Source organism: Dendropsophus ebraccatus, chromosome 1, assembly GCF_027789765.1.
Source record: "Dendropsophus ebraccatus isolate aDenEbr1 chromosome 1, aDenEbr1.pat, whole genome shotgun sequence".
In the NCBI taxonomy this organism is placed as follows: Eukaryota; Metazoa; Chordata; class Amphibia; order Anura; family Hylidae; genus Dendropsophus; species Dendropsophus ebraccatus.
In genome coordinates this window covers 190,058,173-190,078,834 of record NC_091454.1, presented here as the reverse complement: position 1 = coordinate 190,078,834, position 20,662 = coordinate 190,058,173, and the positions used below count along the sequence as shown (strand labels likewise).

General features: G+C 42.2%; 1 protein-coding gene across 3 annotated transcripts in view; it reads left to right on the top strand.

Moving 5' to 3' along the window:
- Positions 1 to 20,662, top strand: part of LOC138765681 (tetraspanin-15-like) — a 113,209-nt gene that overhangs the window by 70,087 nt on the left and 22,460 nt on the right. For all 3 annotated transcript variants that reach the window (XM_069942666.1, XM_069942676.1, XM_069942656.1), the window contains one exon: positions 9,140 to 9,256. In XM_069942666.1, coding sequence (XP_069798767.1) covers positions 9,140 to 9,256 — 117 coding nt within the window. The remainder of the gene's footprint in view (positions 1 to 9,139; positions 9,257 to 20,662) is intronic.

Here is a 20,662-nt window from a genome sequence, read left to right as displayed (position 1 = left end):
TATTACTCCGTGTAATAGAGACAACGATCAACCGATTAAACAATCATCAGCTGATTTTTGGTTCAGGTTTGGACCTAAAATCGTTGGGCGCTGACCGTGCATCGCTGCGTGTACTAGCGATGAGTGGCCGACGGCTGAGGATTGCCTAAACAACTGATACCTTACCTCTCGGTCCCAGCCTTTGATTGGCTGAGTGGCCGCTCAGATGCTGCTGCTGCCCGGACTGGCAAGTACAGAGCACAGAAGAGAAGACCAGGAGCGGGGAGAGGTAAGGTATCAGGTGTTTGGGCAAGGGCTGCATAAACATTGCTAACGATGTCCATGCAGCCCTTACTGCCCAATTATCAGGCCGTGTTATAGGTCCAGTAAACGAGTGGTGCTCGTTTACTTAAATGATCAGGCTATAGTCAGCCCATGTAATACTACCCTAAGTGTTCTAAGACTTGTGGATGGAGTGACACTTGACTTGACATCTCACAAGATGTGTGAGGGCTATTTTGAATACCCTTTCTTCTAAGTAATTCATTGTCAGACATGCTTGAATTTAGGAAATCATGATTCCAAGCAAATTCAGCCCCAAAGGTATTTTTACTAAAATTGAGAATTTTATTAGCCCCTGCTTTGTTACTTTTAATTGTTTTTAGAATTTGTATTTAAGTAATTAAACTGTTACATCACAGATCCTCTATTGGTTTTGAGGCAAGAGAGTGACATAATATATTATTCTTTCAGTAAGAGCCAATTAACAGAAATCGAGAATATTACTGTAGTTAATTCCCCACAAAGCTAACATGCTTCCAAGAACTTTTGCAGTTTTTATAACCCGTGCCTTAACGCCCTTAACAAACGGCTTATTAAGAATAATCTATGGCCTATGCATGGCATCCCGAATCATTAATTTATAGCAGAAGCCAGCTGTAAATAGCGATTTCCTGATAATGCATTCCTAGCATGCAACTCTGTCCAAGACATCCATTCTGCATGTCACCAGGTTATGGCTCTTATATTAATATAGCTTGTTATGGCATTTCATGCTAGTTATTCAAATACGCGGCTAGGTCTATCAATCTGGCTACACGAGACCATTGCTTTTATTCAGTGACATTCTGTAATTATATGCTATGGTTAAATATAGCCTGGAATATAAAGTGTAGTGCTACGACATATGGGGAGGTAGCGCAAAGTGGATGTGTGATATCTGCGAATGAGTTCAATGAGATCTTGAATGAATGACATGCCTGGCGGAAAACATCGCAAACCTGATTTGCAATGTCAGTGTATGCATAGAAAGTAGTAGAGATAGGAAGACAGGAACCTCCTAATCACATCATCAGAGAGCTGCTCTGTAGTTTTTTCACATATAAATCACTGCAAAGAATTCATTTACTATTTGATCCAGTGATCTCCCCGAGGTACGCGGTATACATTACTCATCCCCAGAAAGAGTGGAGGGCTTTAATAGATTATATCATACTTCTCTTAAGGAATAAGAAAATAGGTGAAGATTAAAGGGAACCTTTCATAGTCTTCATACTAGCCGGACAAGGACGTCCCTTGTCACTATGATCTGTTGTGAAACGGTGAGGCAAATTGGAGAAATACTAGTATTAAAGAGGAGCCAGGAGCAGAGTATAAAGTCAAGGGGGCTAGCTTCTCTCTAACCTTTTATGATTGATTGACACTACTCTGGGCTTTATATGTGTGTGTATAGAGACCTGTCAATCAAGCTTTGCCCCATTGAGGTTGATTTGATATGCCTCTCTCTATTTCTATTCGTGTATAGGGAGAGACATATTGATGAAGCGTAGAAGGGAGGGGAGAACTTGGGGAAGAGCCATGCTCATTGTCTTTTTGCACTGTTCCCAGCTCTTCTTCAAGTGGGGGCCATAGCTATGTCAGAAGTTTTGAACACTGGTGTCAGGAACTTACCTCATTGTGATCCTGCAACAGCCATTCTTACTGGACACTGGCCCTCTCACGTCACGCCTGACGGCAAGTCTATGGCCATAGAAGTCTTTCTTTAGCCAGTCCCAGTTACGCTGGGGGGCCAGTCAGCAATCAGAGATGCTGGAGCACCAGACCAATCATGAGTGGCCTGGCACTCCCAGCTGACAGCAGGAGGGATATCTAAACAGGCGTCTTCAATCGTTTGTCTTCTGCCATTTATCACCAACATTCTTCTTCCAAGTAGGTAGGGTGAGCAGTGAGGGGGTTGGGTTCAGTGCAAGGATCCCGATTCCCCTATTGACAAGGCAGTTGGGGTCTAGGTGCTGCTAAGCCTCCACCGATAGCTGAAATAAACGGTCAGCGATTGTACCCGTTTGTGTCTGCTCATCACTGCTAGACTCTTCATGGAGTGGTGTATGGATTCACAGAAAATCTATAGACTTTCTACAGGCTTTCTGTGAATCCATACACACTTTTTGTCTGTTCGTTTTGAGATGGGAGTCTTAGCACCCAGAACCACACTGATCAGAACCTCTGACATTGAATCTTTTTAAAAACATATGACTTTTCTAAAACAGTGCACCGTTTCAGAGTAGGTCATTCCACTTTGTTATGATGGAGCATGTCCCTGTTTTATGGCGTCTGTGGTCCATGGAGCAAGAAACACCTATCGGGATAGGTTCACACCAGCATTTTTACCCTCAGCCACAATTCCGTTTCTCTTTCCCGTTTTGATAATGGAGAAACAGAACCTAGCAGATCCGTCTAACACCCCTTTCATTTCAATATGTTTTTATTGTGCTCTGTTTTCATGAAATCCATGAGTGGAAACTGGGAGAAAAAAAATGTATACTTTATTTTTTTACCCTTCTGTCCCATATTGCAAGTTTGGGAAGAGAGTAATCTAGGCAAATATTTTTTTTTACCAAGAAAATAAATTCTAATATACTATAGGATAATGACAGGATGTCCCATAGCTGTGAAAATGATGGTAAACCTGGCAGCAGGTTTGTTCAACTTCCCTGTCGAGCTGCCACAAAGGACATGACATATATTAAGGTGGCCATACACCTTCAGTAACTGATGGTTGAACCGTCTTCCTTTAAATCTGCCCACATCCTCCCGATACACAGGAACGTTCAGCATGACTGAGCATTCCTGTGTTGTCTACAGGAAGGGGAGGGGTAAGCCAAGTGGTGAGCTGTGATTTTCGATTACGCTGTTTTCCCCTATCCACCTTGTTACGGCTCTGATGGGTCTGGTCTCCTCGCTTTTGTTTAGTCTTTGCTGTTCTTCAGTAAATAAAGAATAAAAAAAAAAAAAAAAAAAAGTTCCCATTTCCCATTAAAGGGGTTGTCCGGCGATAAAAAATTATTCACAGAATAACACACATTACAAAGTTATACAACTTTGTAATGTATGTTATGTCTGTGAATGGCCCCCTTCCCCAAGTTTCCCCCCACCCACGCTAGACCCGGAAGTGTGGTGCATTATACTCACCACATCTCGTGTCGTCCACGGTCTCCGATCGTCAGCAGTGACGTCTTCTTCGGGAGGCCGGCGGATCTTCCCGAGTGCTGGCCGCCCTCTGCAGCGTCATCCGAAGCTCAGCCGCGATTGGCTGAGCATAACTGTGCTCAGCCAATCGCGGCTGAGCGGCTGATGACGCGGCCACGTCATCAGCTGCTCAGCCGCGATTGGCTGAGCACAGTTATGCTCAGCCAATCGCGGCTGAGCTTCGGATGACGCTGCAGAGGGCGGCCAGCACTCGGGAAGATCCGCCGGCCTCCCGAAGAAGACGTCACTGCTGACGATCGGAGACCGTGGACGACACGAGATGCGGTGAGTATAATGCACCACACTTCCGGGTACACGGGTGGGGGAGTTGGGACACGGGGAAGGGGGCCATTCACAGACATAACATACATTACAAAGTTGTATAACTTTGTAATGTGTGTTATTCTGTGAATAATTTTTTATCGCCGGACAACCCCTTTAAGCATAATGAGCTGTCTCTGTAATGTACATTTGGTCCACTAAAGTAAGAGGCGTGCTATGTAGGAGGTGGATAAATATCCTGAAATGGGGAATTTATTTATTAAAGGATTGTTGGATCTCACAAAATTTTTTGTGTATTGGCTTTTCTGATTTTATGCCTGACTGATCTTGTACACATACATTTTGTTCGGCCAATTGGACATTTATGATATATCCTGTGTATTTATTACATGTCTAAAGTGCTAGAGCTCCCTTTAAAGCTTATTTATATGGTTAGGCCTCCAAAATACGGTATTGCTTTTGATGCATTTGGCTTGTATGGAGAATTAAAAAAAAATAACTAGAGAACTCAATCTTTTTCGAATTGCTAGGTAAACACAGGCATAGATGGATAATACTTGTCTCAGACCTTTATTAAAAACTGCATACGCATGAAGCGGGCTTTTTAGCAAATTGAAGTGTTGCTTTTTGTTGAAGCCTTGTCTTGAGATGTCAGGCGAAAATTTTTATTTTAAGTATTGTATTGCCCCACAAAATTTATACAAATCACCAATATACAATTTTTACGGGAAATGCTTATAAAGTGCTTTTTTCCCTGCACTTACTACTGCATAAAGGCTTCACTTCCTGGATAACATGGTGACGTCACTTCCTGGATAACATGGTGATGTCACTTCCTGGATAACATGGTGATGTCACTTCCTGGATAACATGGTGATGTCACTTCCTGAATAACATGGTGATGTCACGACCCGACTCCCAGAGCTTTGCGGGCTGTGGCTGCTGGAGAGGATGATGGCAGGGGGATGCTCAGTGTCCCTCCAGTGCCCTGTGTCCCTCTGCCATCATCCTCTCCAGCAGCCACAGCCCGCACAGCTCAGGGGAGTCGGGGCGTGACATCACCATGTTATCCAGGAAGTGACATCACCATGTTATCCAGGAAGTGAAGCCTTGATGCAATAGTAAGTGCAGGGAAAAAAGCACTTTATAAGCATTTCCCGTAATAAGTGTATATTGGGAATATTGTATAACTTTTGGTGGGCAATACAATACTTTAATAAACATTTTCAACGGACTTCACCTTTTACGTGATGTGACAACCTTGACATTTATATCTTATTGATGTCATTCTCTATGAAAGTTTGGGTCATCGTGATCTTCTGCAGAGTAATACATTGTCGATAACTGTAGACCAAACATTTTTCTAACAAATCTCGAGACCCTGATACACATAAACATTGGGCATGGCTGAACAGTCATGTGTTCTTTGGGAAGGAGAGGGGTATGTTACAACAATACAACTTTTGTCGCTCAAATCATCTCTCGGGGTTGAGAGGCTCCCAGCAGAAGCTGTAGTGTATGTGTACCAAATGCATCATCCAAGGATAAGATGAACGCTGTAAATTACAATAATCAGATTATTGGTACTCGTATGGAAAGTTAAATATCCAGTAACTTTCTAAATTTGACTTTATACGCATCAACCATACAGACCAGCTAGATTTTTCTTCTCTCGAATAGATGCAGTGCTAGCACGTGCACCATTATTGTATAACATAAATTAATGGAAGGATGGCAGGTCCACTTAAACAAGAAATGGTATGTTTGTTTTTCAGATCCATTAATACAGTCACTGCTGACATTTGTGTAAAGTTCGGGCGCAATGCCTCTTTTAGTCCATAGAATAATATAATAATGCACTTGATGCCATTATTTTCCAAAGTGAAAAGGCCATTAATGTGATTACCTATATGGTCGATTTACGGTGAAGGAAGCCATTACCTCATGGCCTTGATGGGCTTCCTGCAGATGTAAAATCATCAATCGGTGTAGTAATACCTCTCGGATATAAAAACTACTCCTATATAAATTCACTTCATTGTTCCCAACAACACATTTGCCCCATTTTGTTTCCCTAGAAATCAGGTTTTGGCCCTTTTACCGCTGATATACTTACACATCTGAGTTTTTAAAATGATTTTTTCTTTCTTTTTGCCATCTGCTATGCTATAGAAAAACATGTTTTTTCAGCTCTTAAAGGTTTATCCATAGGTTATACAAGCATTCACTAAAAAAAATATAATTTTCAGCCGTAAGTAATAATTGGGTAAAATTCAGGACCATAATACATTTCAGTAATATTTTAGCTATCCATAGATAGATAGATAGATAGATAGATAGATAGGTAGGTAGATATTGTTCAGGAAAAGGATCAGTAGTTAGTTTAAAGCAGGTCACATTTTATTAAAGGGATACTCTGGAAAATAAAAATAGTTTTTAAATCAACTGATGGCAGAAAAAGCCCTATTACACCAAGCGTTTATCGGCCGATTATCAAGCGTTACGGCCCATAATCGCTGGGTGTAATAGCTGCTGTTAAAAGGCAATGATCAGCCAACATGCACAGTGTTGGCTGATTCTTGTTTTTCAACATGTTGAAAAATTTGTGAACGATAACGACGGTCTGCTGGCCATCACTGCGTGTAATAGGGGTGGTGTCAGCAGACCGCCACTATCTCCTATGGGCTCTCCATAGCACTGATCCGACAGGTCGGTGCTCACTTACTTCTCCAGATTGGCCTGTGTAATAGTATATAGAGTTGTACATTACTTCTATTCACAACACACAGGCCTTCCGGTACTTGCTGCTTTGGACAGTTCTTGACATGGACAGAGGTGGCAGTACCATGTCAGACTTGAAAGAAAGCTCCACTTTCCCTAAGAAAAACAACCGCTGTAAGTACTGGAAGGCTTAACCCTTTGAGGACCAGGCTCAAAATGACCCAGTGGACTGCACAAATTGTGATCTTTGCGCTTTCATTTTTCCCTCCTCCCCTTCTAAGAGCTCTATCACTTTCAGTTTTCTATCTACAGGGCCATGTAATGGCTTGTTTTTTACAGGAATAGTTGTACTTTGTAATGGCGTCTTTCATTTTACCATAACATGTATGACAGAATCCCAAATATATTATTTATGAAGATATAAATAGGTAAAATCGTAATAAAGAATGCAATATGGTAACGTTTGGGGGGTTCCTGTGTCTACGTAATGCACTATATGGTAAAAGCGACATTATACTATTATTCTATAGGTCAGTCCGAACACAACCATATGTAGGTTTACACTCATTCTCTAATGTTATATATATATTTTTTTTAATGAAACCTTTTTTTTGGGCAATTAAATATTAATAAAATAGGCCTATTGTGACGCTTATAACAGTTTTATTTTTTCACCTACAGGGCTGTATGGGGTGTCATTTTTTCCACCATGATCTCTAGTTTTATTAATACCATATTTGTGAACATCGGACGTTTTGATCACTTTTTATTAATTTTTTTTATATATAATTTAACATTAAATCGGTAATCCGCGCACTTTTTTCCCTCTTTTCGTCTACGCCGTTCACCGTTTGCAATGACGCTTGTTATATTTTAATAGATCAGACAATTACGCACGCTACGGTATATTATATGTTTATTTTTACGTACCGGTACGTCCAGGGTCGTCTAGGGACAGACTTCCAGGACGTACCGGTATGTCCTAGGTAGTCTAGGGGTTAAAGAATATAGGCATGTCAAAAAATTATTGATCCAATAGGACTCAATCTGACCAGGAGGTAGGAGAGTGGGGCAGGTGTGCCTTCTACTAAATCGACACTCAATTACAGAGCATATTACATTGCTCGGTGGCAAGGCTGCACGGGCATCATTAGCTATGTCCGTGCAGCCCTTGCTTTATGTAGAAAATAGTAAACATTTTACTTACCTGTCCATGTTCCCCTGGTGTCCTGCTGCCTTTTCGCTGTTTACCGCAGCCACCGCTGAAACTTCTAAAGCCATCTCTGAAGTAACTGGCCAGTGATTGGCTGAGCATCCTATCACTTCATAGATATATCAGGAGTGTCAGCAGTGGCTGGGGTGAGTGGGGGAAAAGGGGGCAGAACACTGGGGGAACATGGACAGGTAAGTATAATCTTTATTTATTTTTTTGTACTGTCATCAGCTGTCGGCCATGGAACGCTGTTACACATAGAAATGCACGGTCAACGGACAGTGATTTTTTAAAAATGTTGAAAGGCAACGAAAAGCTGATGATCGGCTACTCGACTGTTTGTTGTCTTTATTACATGAAGCTATATCTGCCCAAAGCGGCCTGATTCAGCAGATAATTGCTCCATGTAATAGGACCCAGGCCCTTTGGATTGTACGTTTGTATAATGGGTCACACATACAGTGCAATCAACCAGAACCTGGCCAGTCCTTTTGATCTCTACTTATTCATTGCTGCACTCAATTGAATGTTTTTTCCTTCTTTTATCCTTCTCGTGTTAGTTTCTGTACCTAGCTTTGTCTTAATGGTGGATTCTATAAAACTTATAGAATGGTTTACAGGTCCTGCTTTATGACCTGATTTTGTTTTTGCATATGTGTTAAACGTTGAAAATGAAAATTCTAAAAACTTAATAAAGATTGCAAAAAATCCACACAAAGTAACCAAATCCCTATCACCAGAGGTACTAGGCAGGGATGCCCTCTTTCCCCAGCCCTATTTGCTCTAGCAATGGAACCCCCGATAGCCCCCCGATAGCATCCCATATAGTATCCAGCCCACAATATGTCTTATATAGTAGCCCCCCTCCCAATAGTGTCTTATATAGTAGCAAGCCCTTGCAATAGTGCCCAATATAGTAGCCAGCCCTCCCAATAGTGTCTTATATAGTAGCCAGCCCTCCAAATAGTCTCTTATATAGTAGCCAGCCCTCCAAATAGTCTCTTATATAGTAGCCAGCCCTTTCCCATTGTCTCTTATATAGTAGCAAGCCTTCCAAATAGTCTCTTATGTAGAAGCCAGTCCCTAAAATAGTATCTTATATAGTAGCCCCCCCCCCCCCAATAGTGTCTTATATAGAAGCCAGTCCCTAAAATGGTCTCTTATATAGTAGCCTGCGGCCTACGAGATTATAATATGGGCGGTCTGAGCGGCCATCCGGACCACCCATATTATAATCTGCTGCAACGTCAGGAGGGCCAGATTTAACACAGTAATGGAAAAGTGTGGCAGGCCAAAAATAATGGCACCACGGGCCAGAGTTTGACATGACTGCTCTACATGATAACAGGGAAGCCTCTGCGCCGGTTGCTCTCCGTTCTGCCCTTCTCACGGTTGTTCTGTTCTTTTTTATCTTTGCAGTTTTCTTGCTGTGGAGGAGACCAGTTTACAGACTGGAAAGTGAATCCATATCATTCATGCAATAGCACCGGGCCTCTGTCCTGCGGGGTGCCATACACATGCTGCTTAACCGGGACGGTAAGAGCAACAAGTCATAGTATGTTTTTTTGTCCTATGATGAAGAAAGCCCTATAAGATCATCGCAATTAATAGGAAGGTGGATAAGCTGGTTAAAGAATTATTATTATTAGACAAGGGCAGACATGTTAACGGACATGACGTAATCCAAAGCAATGCATAGTACATAGAATTACATGTCCCATTAGGAAATATGATCATCCTAAAGTGTCGCCTGATCAGTGGACTTGCCTACGGAAATATGTTGCCTAAATTTGCGCCATTTTCTACGCCACACGTCTACAATTCCCATTATGCCTGGATAGCTTTAGCTTTGGCTTTCCAGGCATGATGGGAATTGTAGTTTTGCAACAGCTAGAGGGGCAAAGGTTCCCCATACCTGTCATGAACTATGGAATTATTTCAACTATTTGTTCTATGACAATAAATGTCATTTCCTGCTGAGGTCATGATATCTAATAGAATGTCGCTACAAACATCTGTGTGACTTTTCAGGCCACATATATTACAGGATCTGGATACCAAAAGTTTAAAAGACAAGTCTGTCGAATTTTGTCTATTTTATTTCTTTGCTATGATGATGAAGTCAAATAGTGACCATTTAGTTTTTTGATCCATATTAAAAATCTTTATGCAGAACAGATGATAATAAGATTATGACCCGGGATCAATCACAGCAGTTAGTGAGATCGTACAGAAAGTCATCAGCTCAAGAGCAAGTCCAATTCTCTATACATCCAACTATAGAACCATGAGTCAGTTCATTGATATTTAGAGTAAATGCCCCGAGGAAAGGTCATTACGTACGTCTGGGTCATTTTTGCGTCACTGTTATTTTGGGAGATGTAGGCCTCTGAGTTACACTTCGTAATATACTTCTCACATTTGCCCTCCCTGTGTACTTGTCATAACACTTAATAAGAAAATGCACTATTTTATCTTTTAGGCTATGTGCATATTAACAATTGTAGAATGTTTAAGCACCCAAAACATAGCCCTTTTTATACTCTTTAGTTCTATTAAACTTAATAGTGAAATGGCTGTTTGTGTCCACGTATATTAATTTTAAATCAATTAATTAAAGTTGTCCTTTGAGTTTTTATATTACATTGTAACCTCTGGTTCTGTGATTTCTACAGTGTTTTTTTCTTTGTTACATTGACTAGTTCTCGAGATATAGAGGATTTACAATTTGATTGACGATCTATACTTTTCACTGAATTGTCACATGGGCGGAGACTATATTGGTCAAAGGGGTGTGAAAGACTCATGGGTTGTAATTAGGAGGTCAATCACTGAACAGGTCAGCCCACTTGACGACTTAGCCAAAGATATTTTGAAACTTCACACACAAATCTATAAAGTTTCAAAATATTCTTAGCAAAGTACTCAAGTAGGCAGACCTATTCAGTGATTAACACCCTCCTGTGTATGTAGAAAGAGTTGTCAATCACTTATTAGGACCGCCCACATCACTTTTTAATCCAGAATGCGCAAAGATTTACATGAATAAATGACAAGTTATGATGAATCTTTTCCCACAAAACCATATATCAATCCGCTGATATCGGATGATGATGATATCTGCATATTCAAGTTTATTTGCAGTTTTGGAGGTTCCCTTTAAAGAGGTTGTCAAGAAAGTAGAGTACAACATAATGCCTTCTTCTCTCCATTGCTCCATTCCTCATCTTGGATGTATCCCTTCCGAGAGGTGAAGGGTCAGGTCTATATCCCAATCATCATGTGCAGGCGAAACCATGCAATGTCCAATAGCTGCGCAATGTCACCTGACATGTGGGAACAGAAGAGCGCAGAGGACATCAGTAACATTCTGCTCCCCAGACAATCCCTTTAAGTGTCAAGCTACTTAAAGGGCAACTTCAGCAGAAAAAAAATCTTTAAAATAAACTGGTGCAGGTTTATCTGAAAGAAATTTTAGCTGGAGTTGCCCTTTAAGTGCTACAATATGGCCATATGTGATTTGGCACCTAAATGGCCCTCAACATGGGCAGAATTAAAATAGCATTTTAGCTATAGCTTTTACAGCCACAAAAAAGGTATAAAAAAGTGTCGAGAGATGGCCCCAAAGCAAAAAAAAAAGGGTCAAAAGTGGGGTGTAAACATAACTTCCAGGTGTTGGTAAAAAGTCGGCCATAGTGAATCTCCAAATTCCCTTTCCTCCAGGAAAGGTCAATCTATCTCTCGAATTCCATACACCTCCAAATTACATTTGTCATCCGAAACTCTGCATATTGAATCCCCACAGCTGGGAGACATGAATGTAAATCTGCATTCATGTTTTAATAATCAGTAAATATATTATCATCTCCTGAAAAAAAAAAAGGCAATGGCTGCCCCTCCCCCCACGCGAAACTCATCATCAGGACCTCATGAAAAGAATTTATTAGAGATTCATGTCTGAAACAGATACGACAAAATCTCATCTCATTTCAATAATCAGTGGAGTGTGACTGGGAGAGAAGTAACTCTTCTGTACACACACAACTAATGGAAAAAAATAGCTCTTCATTTACATTCCCCACATTTAATAAATTTTGTGTGCTCCAGGTATGGGAAACTGGAAATAAATGATGCTGGTATACATCAAACGCGGAGTTCTTATCGGATCGGGAAATAATGAGCACTTTAAAAATGCATTAAACTGTCCGAGTCGGAAATTAAGTGCTAGAAGCTCAGAGATATATAGGGACGTATCTGTAAACAATCGCCCACTCGCCATTATTGGCCCAACAAGGCACAAATTTGCAAAGTTAGTTATAAATCCCCTAATCCTGTCCAAAATTCACAGTTTTACATAAGACCTGCTGTATGGTTTTCCTCAATGTGAACAATTTAAGCATGATATATATACTTTATATACACAATGTCATTCCAGTCATTTTACATTGTACATTTTATGTTGATTTAGACCCAAATATGTAGTGGAGACAATATGCAGGTGGTTCATGTTAGGGTTAAGCTAGAAGTGCCTGACTGTAACTTCACCTCCTATGCAGGAAGCAGTTTTTTCGACCTTCTGGAGAATATAAGCAGCCATTAGCTCACAAAAAAATTTCTCTGGTGGAGCAATGTCAAAGATTAAATGGAGGCACGCTTCTGGTGCTAGTATAGGCGGCCTGCACCTGTAGGTCCCCCTCAGTTTTCATAGGAAGAATGGCAGACCAGGCAATACTATTCTACCCATTGAACAATGGACATCATGACCCAATTTACCCTGAGTACCCACCGCTGTTTCTGTTACAGTGGGAACCGTCAGATAGCTGCTTTTAATCCAAGATTTGTCTTTGGGTCTATTCGGCAGGTGAGCAGTTATTTTCCTAAAAAAAAAACAAAAAAAAACAACAACCCTGCTGTGTGTTAAATTGGCGTGGCCTAGAGTGTCTGTGCCCTAGGCCTGAGACGCCTCTCTGTTCCTCCTTCCTGTCCTCTTTATCATAAGGAACGCCCCTGGGCAGGTTTTTTCTCCCTAATGACTATTCTAAACACTGCACATGTCCTTTAATGATCCAGCACATGTGCAGTGTTTAGACAAGTGATAAATAGGAGAAATCCTACCTGGGGCATTCCTAATGATGAGGAGGGACGGAGAGGCGGTGCAAGCCTAGGGAACAGATTCCAGGCCACACCAATTTTGACACAGGGCTGCAAGTTTAAAAGTTGTTTTTTAGGGCAATAACTGCATCACCTGCGGAACAGACCCCAGAGTCACTTTAAATATGACACAGAATGACTAGATGCTTGTTTTCTCCATCTCTTTTTGACACCCCAGGGTTTCACTGGGGATGCAGCCAATCTGGCTTGGACATCTACTTTTTGAGGGCCTTGAAAGTCTGTCTCTCTGGTATGCACACCCTTGGGATTCCCTCAAAGAAATTTTTCACAATCTTCCAACAAGGCCATTGTAAAATCTTTAAAGTTTAAAAATGAACATCCCATATATTAGATCTGTAACATACGTATCTCCAAGTGAACAGAAGTATAAACCATGAACCATATTCGGCCTCCTTAGATGTTCCAATCTTTCTTTGATACAATGGAACAATTGAAGACACTGATCAGAAGATGACGAGGCTGGTTATTGAAGGAATCTCTTGACCTGCTTTGTGTTTTATACTTTCTTTAAAGATATACTTTTTTAGCTCTGATATATCAAATGTTGAATTTAGTTTATAAATTATGGAAAATTTGTTAGAGCGCCACAGACCTTATCGGAACAGTAATCAGATTTGCTCCTGATTTGATCACCGTAGATTATCAGAGAAGAGTTTATCTGATAAGGAGGCTACGATTAGAGATGAGCGGAACTTTCAGACTTTCGGTCCGAAAGCTGCTCACTCCAGTGCGATGCCTCCGATCCCGGGTGCATAGTTGCGCTCCCCGGAATCTGCGGCCGGGGTCTTCCAGGGAATTCAATATACATTCCCTGGAAATGCAGGGAATGTATCTTGAATTCCCTGGAAGATCCTGCCCGCAGATTTCCTGGAGCGCAACTATGCACTCGGGATCGCAGGCATAGCAATTGAGCGAAGATGCCGTCGGACCAAAAGTCCGACGGTTCGCTCATCCTTAGCTACGGTATCGCGGCATCATTGAATACATCAACAGTATTATCAACATGGAAATTTAGCTGGAACCACACGTTCATTTTTTTGAGCCAATGCCAGAAGTGGATCCAATAGGAATGAGCAATACAAGCCCTTTGCTCATATTTCCTATAATTTAAATTATAGCACAGGTATATGAACACCTAAGGGCAGGAGTGGGCACCACTACAGTATAGCTACCAATGAGCTATTTTTGTCGGCCATTGACACTTTTTAATATAGGACTTCCAATCCTATATTAAAAGTACAGTATTTTCCTGCGTATAAGACTACTTTTTAACCCAGGAAAATCTTCTCAAAAGTCAGGGGTCGTTTTATACGCTGGGTGTCATCTTATAGGTCAGGTGCTGAAAAACTTCAGAACTGGACTGGAGAATCTCCGGTTGCTGCATACAGTGGGGGGAGCTCTAAAACGTCCACATCCCCGCCATATGTGGCAACCGTATGAAGGGCAGAGCAAGCTGCAGGAGTCTGGGGTATGGAAACAGAGATACGTTAGAGTGGCGCTGTGCCCAGAAAAACACACCTCTTTCACCCGTCTGGCCGCCCTTATATCCTACTAGTATTACTGTACCTCCTTTTATGCCTCTCAGATCTCGCTGCTGTCTGATGTTTTTTTTTTATCAATTTTTATTTGGTGTGCATTGGAAGAGCGGTAGTCTTATATGGCGAGTATATCCCAAACTCTATATTTTAACTGGAAAAGTTGGGGGTCGTCTTATACACCCAGTCATTTTATATGCCGGAAAATACGGTAGTAGAATGGAGCTTCTCAGTATGAATATTTCGATATTGCAAGAGTCTCCATGTACATTGTGTAAGTATTTTAAGAACACTATAGAGATATATGCAGTGAAAGTGTCAAACTTGCGTCCCTCCAGCTGTCGCAGAACTACGGGCATGATGGGAATTGTAGTTTTTGAACAGTGGCATGGTCACAAGTTTGACACCCTTGATCGAAGGCATGTTAAATTTACACATCTATGAAGATTTTTACCATCCGTGTTTATGACTATGACCATGAATTGCAAGAATTTTATCTAAAAACAGTGTCCATTCAATGACAAAAAGGATCTTTTATTGTATTTTTGTCACTGCGGTCCTGGGATATTTTAAATTCTTTATTGTCATTTTAAGAAGGCATCCTATGTATTCAGATACCATTCGCAGAAAACTCCATGAAAGGATTGCACAGTCTATAAGAGACGGAATTTGCAGATTAATCATCTTCTCTCTCCATTCTATTCAGTGTGCGCAGAGAAAATCTTCACATTCAAGATGACATAATCATCCACTTAACAGCAGGTGGCATCTATTTTGCGCAGCCACTGAAGAACTTTTGCCTTTTGGCCTTAGACATCACTTAGGGTCTTTGTTCTGCATTTTCTTCCCTAAATGGTGTGATAATGTTCAGCATATGACTTTGCTAGTACCGTGTAACTTGGGAGCACTTTAAGTTCATTGAAGAAGCACTCTCCTGTGCACGGTACAAATCCCCTACAAAATTAAGTCCTTCATTTCCCATCTGCCAATTTCTTTCGGCACTAAACAGCAGGTGCGCTCCGACGGCGCAGGGATCGGAAAGGGCGATTATTTTTATCTCCTATTTACAATTCATAACGTATTAAAACAGCCGCTGTCCTAAAACTGTGTTTACTCATAACTTATACATTCACAATCATCCACCACCGAAGCTGTCACATACCTTAAGGTATGAGGCTAAATGTAAGGAGAAAGGAGGATTACAGTCAAGGCTGCGATTCCACAATGCAAGGTCATAACCTAAAACTGCCATGTTCAAGGCTTAGCGTAAGAAAATAGCCTGACTGGGAAAATTGCTGCTATTAGCCGACTACGTAATTGCACTTTCACAAGCACCTGTGTAAATGGACCATGTGATTGTCATTGGGATCATTGTTCTTCCTTTACTCGTGTGGATTTTACTTGACCGTGCACAGCTTGATAACGGAGTTGACACGCAGAGCAAATAAGACGACTCGGATAAACCCTTGGGAACATTTATAGGGAATTTCTACCTAGAATGTAAATTTTTTGAAAGCTAATCCATGTTTGTAATGTTATAGTAAAAAAAAAACAATTGCAAGATCCATGTATACATCTTAGGCTATGTTCACACTAGGGCTGGGCGATATGGCCAAAAAATAAAATCTCGATTTTTTTTTTTTTTTTTTTTTTTTTTTTTTTTTTTTTTTTTTTTTTAATTTTGGAAGATTCTCGATTTAAATCTCGATTTTTTTCTCTTTTTGCTAAACAAACAGGACATTTTTCTCCCTGCAGCATCAGAAACTATTTTATAGACGTTTGAGACAACAACCATATTGCTTCCCAGTGTAACAGTGCTCCTCCCGTGCCGCTATGTAGTAGACAAGCCCATTGTGTGCCCCATATAAGTAGTTTTCCCAAATATGTGCCCTATTAGCAGTACAGGTAAAGATGAGGGGTGTAGTAGTGGTACAGATGAGGGGTGTAGTAGTAGTAGTAGTACAGGAACAGATGAGGGGTGCAGTAGTAGTAGTGCAGGTAAAGATGAGGGGTGTAGTAGTAGTACAGGTACAGATGAGGGGTGTAGTAGTACAGGTACAGATGAGGGGTGTAGTAGTAGTAGTAGTACAGGTACAGATGAGGGGTGTAGTAGTAGGGTTGCAGGTAAAGATGAGGGGTGTAGTAGTAGTACAGGTAAAGATGAGGGGTGTAGTAGTAGTACAGGTAAAGATGAGGGGTGTAGTAGTACAGGTAAAGATGAGGGGTGTAGTAGTAGTACAGGTAAAGATGAGGGGTGTAGTAGTAGTACAGGTAAAGATGAGGGGTGTAGTAGTAGTACAGGTACAGATGAGCTGTGTAGTAGTACAGGTACAGATGAGGAGTGTAGTAGTAGTAGTACAGGTATAGATGAGGAGTGTAGTAGTAGTAGTACAGGCATAGATGAGGAGTGTAGTAGTAGTAGTACAGGCATAGATGAGCCTGGTGTAGTAGTAGTACAGGTATAGATGAGGGGTGTAGTAGTACAGGTACAGATGAGGAGTGTAGTAGTAGTAGTACAGGTAAAGATGAGGAGTGTAGTAGTAGTACAGGTAAAGATGAGGAGTGTAGTAGTAGTACAGGTAAAGATGAGGGGTGTAGTAGTAGTACAGGTACAGATGAGGGGTGTAGTAGTAGTACAGGTAAAGATGAGGGGTGTAGTAGTAGTAGTACAGGTACAGATGAAGAGTGTAGTAGTAGTAGTAGTACAGGTATAGATGAGGGGTGTAGTAGTAGTACAGGTACAGATGAGGGGTGCAGTAGTAGTAGTGCAGGTAAAGATGAGGGGTGTAGTAGTAGTACAGGTACAGATGAGGAGTGTAGTAGTAGTAGTACAGGTAAAGATGAGGAGTGTAGTAGTAGTACAGGTAAAGATGAGGGGTGTAGTAGTAGTACAGGTACAGATGAGGGGTGTAGTAGTAGTACAGGTACAGATGAGGGGTGTAGTAGTAGTACAGGTAAAGATGAGGGGTGTAGTAGTAGTAGTACAGGTATAGATGAGGGGTGTAGTAGTAGTAGTAGTACAGGTACAGATGAGGAGTGTAGTAGTAGTACAGGTAAAGATGAGGGGTGTAATAGTAGTAGTACAGGTACAGATTAGGAGTGTAGTAGTAGTACAGGTATAGATGAGCCTGGTGTAGTAGTAGTACAGGTACAGATGAGGAGTGTAGTAGTAGTACAGGTAAAGATGAGGGGTGTAGTAGTAGTACAGGTAAAGATGAGGGTCAGGGACATAGCTAAGAGCATGGGGCAGACTGGGGGGGAAGGGCATGGGGTACACTGGGCTGGAGAGCAAGGGGCAGACTAGGGGGGAAGGGCATGGGGTACACTGGGCTGGAGAGCATAGGGTACACTGGGGGGGCAAGTATGGGGCACACTGGGGGGAGCAAGGGGCAGACTAGGGGGGAAAGGCATGGGGTACACTGGGGGACATGCATGGGGCACACTGGGGGGATCATGGGGCAGATCGGGGGGAGAATAGGGCAGATCGGCAGGGGCATGGAGCAGACCGGGGCAGGAGGGAACATACCTGGTGTACCCGCTCTGCGCGGGCGCACACCACCGGCACTTGCCCTCTCCTCCCGCCCGCACTACTCCCCGCAGCGGACCCGCCCCCATAGCCAGACATATACGCGCGCTTCCTCCTGGCCGCACATGGAGGTCCCCAGAGGAGGCTGCAGATACTGAAGCATCGGGTGATAGTGTCGCTGCTGTACAGCTCCAGCACCCGCAGCGATCACCCGATGCTTCAGTATCTGCAGCCTCCTCCGGGGACCTCCATGTGCGGCCGGGAGGAAGCGCGCGTACACGTCCGGCTATGGGGGCGGGTCAGAGGCGGGGACATAGGACGCTGCTGGGCGCTCTCGCTCCTCACGCTGTTTCAGTAGCTGGAGGATGCGAGCAGCCCGCCCGCGCGCCCAAATCGATTCTCAAATTCTGGGCGAATTAATCGAATTAATTCGATTAATCGCCCAGCCCTAGTTCACACTACGTAAAAGTACTGCTGTTGTACACGCTTCGGCCAGGATCCCATACGGGGCCACAAATAACTGACATGTCAGTTTTCTGCGACCGGAATTCAGTGAATTCCGGCCGCAGAAAGACCTGTCAGTTCACACAGTGAAGCGTGTGGCGCTGTGGGAAGCTCTGATGCGGGCGCACGCTGATGCGCCCACATCAGAGCTCTGCAGCCGGACGGATGCAATGATCTGGGCACAGACCAGCCGTTCCGTGACCCGGCCGGGGTCACAGAACTACCGGTCTGATACGTAGTGTGAACATAGCCTAAAACAACAAAATAAGGTTCGCCAGATTTACTGATTAGAGATGAGTAAACCTCAAGCACACTTGAGTTTGTCTGGACTCAAAGGTTCTGCATTTCATTACCGGTGGCTCAAAAAGTTGGATTCAGCCCTAGGGAGGAAAACATGGGTACAGCCATAGGCTTTACCCATGTTTTTCAGGACTTTCTAGGGCTGCATCCAACGATAATCAAATGCATAGTGTTCGAGTTCAGAGTTATCGTACATGGGAAATACTGTTTATGCCTCGTTTTTTTGTCCAGGTGGGATTGGCAGTGCCAACTCTGATGGTATGTGCCGTTTAGCATCATTTCATTGTGTTACTGCATCATTTTTGTGAAGTTGCTGCAGTACTGCAATGACTCTCCAACATGTGTAAACATAGACCTAATTTCACTGCCGACTTTTGCACAATCAGCAAAGTTGCAGCAGCTGCTTCTGTCACTCTTTGTCTGCTCAGGTGTAGGCTAAAGAGGCTGGTCAGAGATGGTAAATCACTCCTGGGGGGGGGGGGGGGGCATAGGAGAGACAAGATCTAGCCAAGCCTCTTGTGACATCACACCCTGCCCCCTGTCTGCATCATCAGCCTGTGCTCAGCAAACAAACTCTATGTGAGACAGAGGCATGTAATCTCTGTCTCCAGAGGGGGAGGTGATAGCAGGAGACAATGTGAATTGGCACAGAGGCCATTTTTCTTCACTTCCTGGATGTCAATCAACTACCAGTGTGGCAGATCTGCACAGATATAGTAATACATTGTATAGACACATCTATATAACTTTTAATGTACTTTAATGAGAAAAAAAGTTTTCCCTATCTGAAATTCCCCTTTCATTTTGGACACTTTCATAGTAGAGATCCTAGCAGTCTTACCCCTGCAATCAGATAGTTATCCCCTTTCCAAAGGTTAGGGAATAACGTGGACAACCTGGTAAAATAAAATGAAATGGTCTTCTTTGTAAAACCTCCTAAAAGGAGAAGGAGGCACTCCCTGACTACAGGGTATTGCACTGCTGAAACCCCAAGTGATCTGCTGTATTGAGTGGGGAATCGGATCACTAAGGTAAATGTTCCTTTTTCCTGTGGCACCACAACAGGGAAAATTAAGCTATTAATCAATTGGCTGTCTGTCTATATGCTAAAACATATATTATGCCCTCCTAAAGGGCCCCACACACCTTAGACTTTTGTAGTCCGAACCCACGGCTCGCAAGTCCTTAAGTGAGAGGCACTTTTTGCAGCCATTTCCTGTGACACTAATAGATAGGGGTCCTAGACGGGTTACCCCCTATATCTTAGAGCACATTTACAGCATGAAGCTCAGCAGGTCTCAATGTCTCATAGTGTCCTGTGGGCTGAGCTTAGTATTCTCCATACAAAAAGTTCAGTGATGATACTACCTTAATAAAATAAAGTATTCCTAAAGGAGACTAGCCACATACTGTTTATTTAAAAGGAAGAGCTTCAGGGAGTGCCGCAAAGGCAGAGTGCCTCTTATCAGGACTAATACAATATCAACCTCATACAAGGCCATTCTGTACAATACTGCAGACATCTCATTGGATCAGTACACTCATAGAATTAAATAAGTGAGGATCTGATATGTATCTTTTCCTTTATATTGCAGACATAATACAATTGTGGGATTACAATGAGCAGTAAATTAATTATTTAAATAGTGTTATAACTATCCAACTTTTAGGATAGTTGTTCTCTGGTATCAGAGATAGCCGCATATCGAAATCTCGCACATAGATTTCATAAAGAGCAGACAGACTTTTAAATAGTTTTGGCGTGAAAGAGAAACTCACAACCCACTTTAAGACTTATTGAACTAGAAGCAGGTTGGTTACAGTTCTGGAAGAACATTCGTTCTTTGCTGTGTGACTTTTCTGCCTAAGTTAAAAAAAAGAAACAAAAAAAAAAGCTACTCTGTG